This window comes from Tympanuchus pallidicinctus, unplaced genomic scaffold, assembly GCF_026119805.1.
Source record: "Tympanuchus pallidicinctus isolate F22 unplaced genomic scaffold, pur_lepc_1.0 scaffold1, whole genome shotgun sequence".
Taxonomy (NCBI): domain Eukaryota; kingdom Metazoa; phylum Chordata; class Aves; order Galliformes; family Phasianidae; genus Tympanuchus; species Tympanuchus pallidicinctus.
This window is the reverse complement of record NW_026294618.1, coordinates 5,515,145-5,525,642: the sequence shown is the minus strand read 5'-3', so window position 1 is coordinate 5,525,642 and position 10,498 is coordinate 5,515,145. Positions and strand designations below refer to the sequence as shown.

The window sequence follows — 10,498 nt, the reverse complement described above, 5'->3', positions numbered from 1 at the left end:
TCACCCAGGCTGTGGCACTTTGCAGTCACTGTGACATGGTGACCCTACAGCAGCTGGAGCCCTTGGCTCACTCCAACCAGAGCTCTGTTTGTCTGGTTTTGTTTGTACAGAACCATGTGGCAAATCCCTGCCAAGAGCCTTGTGCACAGCGGACGGCAGCATCAGCCAGCAAGCTGGGACTCAGCACAGCCCTCATCCTGCTGATCCCTGCCTCATTCCAATAAAGTGTAAGAAAGAAAAGTGAGGGCAGGACTGGGAGAACCCCAGCAGCTGTGATGCTCTTCCCCACCCACTGCTTCCAGCACTCAACGTGGCAGAAAACCACCAGCAATGAGGTGCAGCACCCAAATACCCAAATTCTGCCCCTCCAAAATTCTAAAGCACCCCAAAACATTTGGGGCTGGTTGGGAGGAACAAACATTTTAGGGTTTGGGGGCTGGTTGTGAGGAACAAACATTGTAGTTTGGGGGCTGGTTGGGAGCAACAGACACTGCAGGGCATTTAGGTTGGTTGGAAGGACCCCAGACGTTATAAGGATTTTTGGTTGACTGGGAGGAACAAACACTGTAAGGCTTTTGGGTTACCTCGAAGGACCCAAACATTGTAGGGTTTTTGGGCTGGCTGGGAAGAACAAACCTGCTTTGGGGCTGGTTGGAAGGATCCAAACACCGTGTAGGGTTTGGGGCTGGTTGAGAGGAACAAACATTGTAGGGCTTGGGGGTTGGTTGGGAGCAACAGGACATTTGAGTTGGCTGGGAGAACCCAAACACTTAGGGTTCTTGTGCTGGTTGGAAGGACCCAAACATCGTAGTGTGGGGGCCTACAATCGGCTTTGGGGCCAACTGGGAGGACCCAAACACTGCAGGGTGTCAGGGCTGGTTGGAAGGACTCAAACACTGTAGGGTTTTTGAGCTACTTGGGAGGACCCAAACCTGGTAGGGCTTTGGGGCCGGTTGGGAGGCCCCACCACCTCTGGGTGGTGCCCAGTGATGGGCCCAAAGCACGATGCTTTACGGCCAGGACCCTTACCCCACTGTGACCCCTCCGTGGCTCAGCCCCATCACCCCAGCGCCCATCAGCAGCGCCTTTCTCCAGGGATGCGTCGGCACAGAGACAACGAAACGTCAGCTGGCAACTCCGGTTCTTTTGTCTTTTTTTTTTCTCTCTTTTTTTTTTTTTTTCTTTTTTTTTCTTTTTCTTTTGTCATCTTTAACTCTTGCAAATGTCAATCAACAAAGCTACACATTTGTTTTCCACACACCAGCGCGATTGGAGAGAGAGAGAGAGAGAGGGAGAAAAAAAAACCCCATCGCCCCCCACTCTCATAAAAGTCAGCAGTGAATATTAAAAGCGACCCCCAGCTAAAAGAGAAGAAAACAAATTTATACAGAGCTCAGAGCTATTTACAGTGACAGGCTCGAGGGAAAAAAATAAGCTATCTCCCGACAGAGAATTCAATTATTATTATTATTTTATTATTATTATTTTAAATAGTTTAAGCTACCTCAGCTGTTAAACACAATCAAAGCAGAAAGAACCGACTGCTTAATTTTATTTAATATTTAATCAGAAAATTTTATCTACAATAATTGACAGAGCCCTCCCCCCATCCTTCCCCCTAAAAATTATTGCGGTTTTTTGCCCCAAACTGTTCTTTTTTTTTTTTTTTTTGGTCTTTTTTTTCCTTTTTTTCTCTTTTTTTTTTTTGCCTATTAGTTTTTCCCCCCCATTGCAATATACACATCATCGCCCCCCTGTTCCGCCGGGGCGCCCGAAACCAGCGTAAAACATGGGAAAAAAACAAACAAAAAACAAAACAAAAAAACCAACAGTGGGTCAAAATACTCTTTGCTTTCTGTAGGTTGCTTCTTCTTTTTTTGTCTTTTTTTTGTCTTTTTTTCTTTTTTTCTTTAAAACCGACAAACTCACGATTGCTAGAAAAAGCTGATTGTACGCACAAGCGGGTCGGGGTGGAAGGAAGAGAAGGTTTGTTGTTGAAGCGTGTGTGACTCAACCCGGCCTTGTTTGCAGAAATCCAACGTCCATCCCTATCTGTGCCCCGTGCCGAGACGTCAGCAGTGACAGATCCAGCTGCGACTGAGCTTGCTCTTCCTCCTCCTCGTCCTCCTGCGCTGCCGCCGCACTCCTCCAGCTGCCTTCTCCCCCTCCCCTCCCGCCTCCCCGAGAAACCTCCGTCCACGTTAAGAAGCCAGCGAACTGATTACAAAAATAAGGATCATCTCTACGTTTGGCTCAATGAAACCGACCGTCCCGCCTCGTCGCCAACGCCCAACGCTTTGTGGTTGGTTTGGGGTTGTTTTTTTTTTTGGTGGTTTTTTTTTTTTTTTTTTTTTTTTTTCTGTTTGTTTGCTTTTTTTTAAAAAAAAAAAACGAGGAGGAAAAAAAAAAGGGTGGGAGGAAGAAGAGAAGGGGGGGAAATGGGGAAAAAAAAGGGGGAAAAAATGGGGGAGGAAAGGGAAACAAGGGGGGGAAAAAAAGAGGGGGGGGAATGGAAACCAAAGGGGAAAGAAAGGAGGGGAGGGGGGGAAAAAGGGAATAAACAAAACCCACTGAAAGAACCCCCCAAACAAAACGAAACAAACCCCCTCCCCCCTTTTTGCTCCGAACACTACGAGCTGAAGAATGGCTGCGGTTTGAGATATCAAAAATCTCAGAAAAATATATAATATATATATTTATATATCTCTGTACGTCTCATTATTTAAATTTTTTTTTTTCTTTTTCTTTTTTTTTTCTTTTTGTGTGTGTGTCACATTCCTCGAAAAGCGGTTTTATTCAGTCAGTAGCTGCTGAAGAAGGCTCTTCTGTTGGCCCTGCGGGGTCGGCGGCACCGCGGCGGCTTTCGGGGCGCCCAGGGGAGCCGGCGGGTTCAGGTAGGGATCTCCTACCAGATTCACTGTACACTGCACGTCGGCAAACACCTGAACCTGCTGTACCTGCTGGGACACAAAAGACAAGAGGGGCTCTTAGCGGGGATGGGGCAGGGGCCGGCGGCGACGGACTGGGAACTACGTGAAGTGGAAACTCACTAGAGACTTCCTCTAGTCTGGAGCCACCACAGAGAAGAACTCTTCTGTCTTCTTTTCCTACAAAAAGAAAACCGCTGCACTCATTCGGATCAGAGCTCGGCAAGGTTCACAACGTTGCTCGTTCGGAAAAAAATAATAATGATTAAAAAAAAAAAAAATTGGGGAAAAAAAAAAAAAAAAAAAAAGGAAAATATTAAAAAAAGAAGAAAAAAAAAAAAAGAAAGAGGAAAAATCAGCTTGGCTCATCCCGGGAAAGGGGCGGCCATAAGGCAGCGGCACGGGGCAGACTGGAGGCGAGCGAGGTCCGGAGCTGCTTTACAAAATGAGGAGCGGTGGTGTGTGTGTGTGTGAGCACCAGGGGCGCTCCGAAACGAGGAGACTCATCAGCGGCGGGAGCGCAAAGCACGGAGCCCGCGGGCATCGGCGCTCGGACTGGCAGGCACGGACGGACAGACAGACGGACAGACGTCGCCCCGCAACCTCCCCGCTCCCTCCGGACATTCCCTTCCAAATCGCCTTCCTTTCCATCCCCGGGATGGATCGTTCAGACTGAAGACCTGAGCCTAGGAAAGAACTCCTCCCGCTGCTGTCTCCTCGTGGAGACGGATGGGGCTGAGCACCTCCTGTGCTCAGTTATTTCCCGGCTTGGCTGCAGAGCTTCTGCTCAGTGAGCAGCTCTCCGAGGTCCCCAAGCACCACTGCACCATAGAATCCCCAAACTGGAAGGGACTCTTACAGGCCATCTGTCCCATTTCCTGCACTGAAAAGGCACACCCACAGCTCCACCAGTGCTCACAGCCCATCCAGCCTGACCTTGGCTGTCTGCAGGGTCGGGACACCCACAGTCTTTCAGGGTGACCAGCAGGGTCAGACCTAGGCCTGCAAACTGAAACAGTCCTGGCTAACAGCTCGCCCGGTGCCAAGCGTGCCGACATGGCATGGCTGGAGAACGTTCAAGTTTTATTGGCAGCACAGCAAACTCCTCTCTCTGTACCTGAGATGTGCTTAGCAGTTTCTTACTGACCTGCGCCCCATCTGCTTCTGTTTTCAAAAGGTCAGTGGAGGAAAGCTGGTTGCAGTAAAGGCCCGTGGGTCTCAGCGCCGGGTCGTTTACCTGTCAAAAGCAATAACAAAGCTCAGAGTGGGCTCTGGATGTCCCCAAGGCACTCATTACCCTCTTGAGCTGAGCTGGGTGGGTCTGGGAAACTCAGAGCCCAGGTGGGTTTGGGGAGGGGGAGCCCATGGGGCAGCACCAGCATCCTCTCATTCTGAGGCTGGGATGCATTTTATCTTTCTCTCAACCTCCTGCACTTTGCCTTGGGCTGCTGCCAGGGACACGTGGTCTCCAGGGAGAGTGGCATGTCACCAAACGCATTTGACACGAGAGAAAAAAAGCTGCTGGGGAAGCTGCAAGCCCCAGCCTGCAGCACTCCCACACAAAGCCAATGAGCCAAGAGCAGCTCCAAGGAGCTTAATGGCACTGAGACAAACCCCAGCAGCTAAAATTTCAGGAGAGGCAGAGCCTCAAACAGCCACAGTGCTCGGCCATGGCTGGTGGCAGTGTCCTGGGCACAGTCAGCCAAGTGCAGGTTTCCACACCCTTAGTTTGGATACAGCTACCAGGAGATAAGCAAACCCATCCCCAACACCTTGTCAAAGCAGCTCTGGAGATGCTGGGATGCTTTGCCTTCCCCTAAGGACACAGAGGCTGCAGCCTCCCCCGAGTCTAACACAGCTCAGAGCAGTGTCAATGGAGCAGGGACATCTGCTGCCCTTCTTGGGAAGGGCTGGGGAAGGGGAACCCTGAAATGCACTGTGGCAAATCCTCAGCACTAAACCCACAGCCAGGGGAAGGTTGGGATATGCACTGCTTGTAAATGAAGAAATTACAGAAACAAATCAATCTAACAAAGCTGGGGAGACCCGTTAGGAAAGCAACCCTCCAGAAAGCTGGGGAGGGCTGTGAGCAGTGGCACTGACCTGTTCTGAGCACATGGAGTTCATCCCAGGCATCTGCAGCGAGTTCATCTGCATCTGTCCTGCCATGGGATTCATGTTCTGGACGTTGGTGTTTCCTCCTGCCATGGAGACCGTGATGCTCATGTTGTTGTACATTCCCTGCTGGGCCGGTGCTGGCTGGGTCTGCCCCGTTTGGCTGAATACACTGATGGAGAGGGGAGAAAAGGGTTAACCAAGTGCTGGTGGGAGGATGCTCTCTGCCTGCCTGTTCTGGAAGGGATGAAGCATGTGGAGCCATCAGAGGAGCTTTAGCCACCCGAGGAAGCCCTCGAAGGCCAGTGACTACTGTAGGAACATCTGCCCTCTGCCCCTCAGTGTGACGTGGTGGGGCAGGAGGGACAACAGGGACGAGAGAGGACCATCAAAGAAGTGATGCAAAGCCCTGGGTGAGGTGACACCAAGCTCTGCTTGACCAGGGAAGGTCAGCTGAGCTATCAGCAAGCACAAAGCAACACAGCCTTTTTAATTTTAACTTTTTAATTGTTCATTCCTGGAGATCTAAAGCTCCAACCTGACTTGCACAAAACCAGTCTGATGGCTCTTCCCATTCGCTTCCAAAGTCTATCAGCTTTCACAAGACATAATGAAGCCACCTCATTCCAAGAGCTCCTCACTGATTTAAACCACTGTGCTGGGTCCTTCTGGCCATCCCAAGACAAGGTGAGCATGAAGCCATGGGTCAGTGGTTGACTTGCACATGGAGTGAGGACACTGGATGTAGGTTCAGCCAGGCTGGGACTGTCTCCTTGGTGTCACCATGTCTGCTTTTGGTGTCCTGTCTGTTCTTCCCACGTCTCACCTCCCCACCCACGCTACCCCAGCCCAGGTCAGTAGGGTAGGGGCTCCTTTACTGTCCCTTCCAGCCCGACCCACCCAATGACACATGATGACCTTACCTGCTGTTCCCCATGGCTCCCTGCTGCCAGGTCTTCATGTCGGGTGACTGATAGCCCGGTGCAGGCGGTGCTGGCTGCAGCATTGGGCTTTGTGATGGAGGGAGCTGTGGTGACATCAGGGGACTGCTGGGGCTGAGCGAGGGGGCGAAGGCGGGCTCATTCTGCTGACCCATGCCTGGGGAAGGAAAGACAGCATCAGCTGTGTGATCCATTAGCAGCCTCCCCTCTTCCTCCTCATCCTGTAACTGCTGCTATCAAACCCGTGACTTTTGCCCTTGGAATCTCTGGTTTTCATTTCAAGCAGCTCTATCACTCAAATTCAACTAACTCATAGATGAATGACTGGGGAAACCGGCCCACCACGTGGTTTCCACCAGCAGGTGCTCCAATTTCGTACCACACCTGTGTGGAAAATAGCCAAGGTAATGCCAAGACAATGGCACAGGTGCTTCCTGCAGGGCTCTGCTCATCGGTTACGTGTGCCATGCTGAGACCCCACACTGCTGCTGAATGGGAGCAGCTTCAAGCACCCGACATCATCCTTGCACCACTCTGCACAGGCTCACCAATGTCATCAGAGCTCTGTGCCCAGGCAAGAAGCATGAGCTGGCTGCAGCTCATTTCAGACATCTCAGCGACAATAAGGACTTTTCCGGAGCATATAAAGTTAAGGAAGCACAATTTAGAGAACTGCTTTGCAGTTTCCTTTTTGCAGAAAGAATGAACAAAGAAATGAATCATTGGCCAAAGTTATCTATTTTGAAGGGGATTCAGCCAGGAAAGGTTTGCTTGGGATATACAGAGCAGTGAGATGTGGTGCAAAAGGCTGGATGTTGTGTTGAGGGACATGGTTTAGTGGGAGCTATTGGGAATAGGTGAACGGTTGGACTGGGTGATCTTTTAGGTCTTTTCCAACCTCGGTGATTCTAGGATTCTATGAAATGGTGGCAGTATGGCTCTGCCCTTTGCCTATCCTTCCCCACTGCTTTTACACCACTGGTGTAAATGCAAGCAAAACCCCAATGGCAGCAAAATCCATCCCGTGTGCTATTTGCTAAACGTGGGTTTTCTAGGGTCACCCCTGTTCTTCTCCTATCCCCGCACCCCTCCAGCTTGCCCATTCCCTTGCCAACCACCCCTACCCAGAGACGCCGGTTCCAAGAGAGGCACGCAGTCCCCTCCATCCCCACCTACCTGATCCCGAATACTGAAAGATGTTCTGCTGCATCTGCGGCGTCATCCCGGCACCGAACTGCCCTCCGACGCTGCCCATCATCCCCCTGGTCACCATGCCACCACGGTTGGCCAACGCAGCCTCAGGGCTGGACGCCAGCTGCGAGAAGGGGCTGGTGGAGGTGGGAGGGTTCCCGGGGCTCGTACCGTAGTTGGGGGGATAAGGGAATTGCTGTGGGGGAGCCTGGGGGAGGCGGGCGGCCCCCATTTGCACCGGGAGCCCGGCTGAGGGTGGGAGGTTGTTGCCGAAGCTCTGCTGTCTCATGAGGATGGCTCGCTGCTGCATGAGCTGCCGCTGCCGGTGCTGCTGGCTGTAGAGCTCGCGTTGACGCTGGGCCAGCATCTGGGCGTTGAGGGGAGGCTGTGGGGGAGGAAGATGTTAAAAGAGTTAACTCCTTTTTGCATCTCAGTGTACAGCTCAGAGCCCCGGGAGCGACAAGCCGTGCCCCTCTTTGGGGCAACAGGCCTCGATTTGTGAAGGGAAGCTGGGAGGAAAAAAGGGAACGCAGCACCAAGGAGCGATTGGGGAAATGCTGTAGATTGGATATCTGTGCAAATCAGGGGTTGAGGATCTCAAAGGATCGGCCCCCATCCAGGCTGTGTCCCCCAGCCAAATGGGAAAGCCTGTATGATTGCCCTGCTACCAGGTATGATCGCCTAGTTATGGGATCATTGCTTCTAGTGGATACAGCAAAAGCCTCCTCTTGTGCCCTTCACAGAATCATAGAATGGCCTAGGTTGAAGAGGACCACAATGATCATCTAATTTCAACCCCCTGCTATGTGCAGGGGCGCCAGCCACCAGACCAGGCTGCCCAGTGCCACATCCAGCCTGGCCTTGAATGCCTCCAGGGATGGAGCATCCACAACCTGGGCAACCTGCTCCTGTGCCCTTCACGGAAGGCTCCCAGCGAGGACTGCCCAACACCAGGATCTCCAACCTGGACCTTGTAAAATCACCCCATGACATTTCCCCTGGCACTGGGCTCCTTCCCTAGCTGCTGGGCCAGATGTGCTCCCATCCATCACTATAGGAGCTGCAGCGCAGCAAGAGGGAACTAAACAAAGCCATCACAACTGCCAATGGAGTTCTGATGGAAAGCGCCGGGTCCCTCTGTCTGCAGCTCATATTCCCCACCAGAGATGTTGTGATGCTTAACGAAACTTGCAGGCTTCTCAGAGAAGTGGAATAAAGTTACCAGAACTCAGCTACGCTTTCCAAGTCCTCCTTGCAGGGAGCAGATGTTTTTATCCACTTTATTAGAAGTGAAACAAGAACTTTAGGGCCTGGGGATTTGCAGGATCATTAAGAAGATTTCACTGGAGATTCTGGTATTTAAAGGATGGCATCTATTTTCCAAAGATCCTTCTCAATTAACGATCTTGGCACGTTTGTCTCTAAGCGATAATGAGGTCTTTGTGCCTTACCCAAGTGTAGGGGATGGAGTAAAGGGGGAGGAAAAAGAATCACAAAGGCACATCTGGAGCCACTCCTCTGCATGGTGGGTGATGTTCCCATCCCCAGGGAATGAGCAGATGGGACTGAGCTGCCTTTGCCACCACGCTGCATCCCCCTTACCTGCGGGGTCATCTGCTGCTGCATGCCTGCCCTCATGTTGATGCCCACGGGGGAGCTGGCTGCAAACTGGTTGAGGATCGCCTGCCGGTTCTGATGGATCAGCTGCAGGGAAGGGAGGACAGTCAGGAAGGTTTTCCAGCTACAGATGCAGATGTTCCAGCAATATTTTCCCTTAGTGTCCACCCAGCCTCCGGCTACTCAAAGCCCTTCCAATCTCCCCTCATCGCAGGACTGGCGCCGCAGGGAGGACGCCGCATCCCTCTCACCCGTGGATCCAGCTGGGGGTTGGGGGGACTTTACCTGCTGCTGGCCCTGCAGCCGTTGCTGCAGCTGAAGTCGCAGCTGGTTGGGAGCCGTGGGGGGTCGGCTGAGCGTCTGCCGGGGCTGCATGGCCATGGTGGTGGGGAAGGCACCGCGCGGCGGCGGGACCTGAACCGGCATGGGACCGAAGGACGGCTTCTGCCGGACCATGCCGGGGAAGGCAGCAGGGAGGTTGGTGGTGGGAGATGCTGAGGAGTAAGGCTGGGGGTACATGCCGGGCTTCTGCTCCATCATCAGAGGAGGGGTGGCTTGCTGAGGCTGGAACCGTTCTGTCAGGGCTTCCAGCCCGCCGCCCTGGAAGGGAGAAGAGGGAGGAAAATCTTTACGCTGGAGCCCCACCTGCAGCCATCCCCATCCAGCACAGCTCAAGGCCAGAGCTGTCCCAAGTGGGGTTAACCACCGTTCCTCAAGGCTTTGATTATGTTGGAGGGATGGGAGTGATTTCTGCTGGCCTGTTTTGGAGCAAGGACCCCAGGAAAAAAGTCCTTTGAGACGGGCTTGGGCTTCATCTCTCTATATCCAAAGCAGTGATGGAATTACGGAAACCATGGAATCGTGGAACCATAAAATCAGAGAATCATAGAATCATGGAACCACAGAATCACAGAACCATGGAACCACAGAAACGTGGAATAATGACATCACAGAACCATAGAAACATGGAATTATAGAACCACAGAACCACAGAGGCATAGAATCATGGAACAGTGAAATGACAGAACCATAGAAACATGGAATCATAGAACCATGGAACCACAGAGCCATAGAATCATGGAACAATGAAATGACAGAACCATAGAAACATGGAATAATGAAATCACAGAACCATGGAATCACAGAACCATGGAACCATAGAATCATGGAATCATGAAATCACAGAAGACAGAATCATGGAATCATAGAACCACAGAATCGTGGAGCCACACAATCATGGAATCACAGAATTACAGAATGGTTTGAGGTGGAAGAGACCTTAAAGCCCATCCAATCCCAACCATGGCAGAAACCATGGCAGGGACATCTCCCACCAGACCAGGTTGCCCAAACCCATCCACCTTGTTCTTGAGCATCTCCAGGGAGGGGGCACCCACAGTTTCTCTTGGGCAGCTTGTGCCAGGGTCTCACCACCCTCATCAGCATCTCTTTGGGCAGAGCATCACACTTGGAGGATCAACACGAACAAGGGACGTAGTCAGGTCTTCTCCCTCTTCCATAAATTAAGATGGAATATATATGGCTCACGGACTGGGTTCCAGGTCATAAAACAGCAGCCTACAACCAGACTTGAGGCTTTTCTCATCTTTCCTCCCCAAACTACTCACTTTCCACCCAGCTCTTCCTTTCCCCACGTCCTCAGTAATGTGGAAGAGAGGGAAACAGCCCAAGCCCTGCAGGATGGAG

General features: G+C 51.9%; 1 protein-coding gene across 6 annotated transcripts in view; it reads right to left on the bottom strand.

Annotated features, from left to right (window-relative positions):
• Positions 1 to 1,866: 1,866 nt before the first annotated feature.
• Positions 1,867 to 10,498, bottom strand: part of NCOA1 (nuclear receptor coactivator 1) — a 155,951-nt gene continuing 147,319 nt past the window's right edge. For 3 of the 6 annotated variants that reach the window (XM_052690926.1, XM_052690919.1, XM_052690935.1), the window contains 7 exons: positions 9,077 to 9,391; positions 8,777 to 8,878; positions 7,160 to 7,559; positions 5,966 to 6,140; positions 5,031 to 5,214; positions 4,075 to 4,164; positions 1,867 to 2,960 (listed from right to left, as the gene is read on the bottom strand). In XM_052690926.1, coding sequence (XP_052546886.1) covers positions 2,793 to 2,960; positions 4,075 to 4,164; positions 5,031 to 5,214; positions 5,966 to 6,140; positions 7,160 to 7,559; positions 8,777 to 8,878; positions 9,077 to 9,391 — 1,434 coding nt within the window. In that variant the 3' untranslated portion in view covers positions 1,867 to 2,792. Of the gene's footprint in view, positions 2,961 to 3,050; positions 3,108 to 4,074; positions 4,165 to 5,030; positions 5,215 to 5,965; positions 6,141 to 7,159; positions 7,560 to 8,776; positions 8,879 to 9,076; positions 9,392 to 10,498 lie in introns of all 6 variants that reach the window. The other 3 variants (XM_052690965.1, XM_052690956.1, XM_052690946.1) reach the window with 3 other exon arrangements.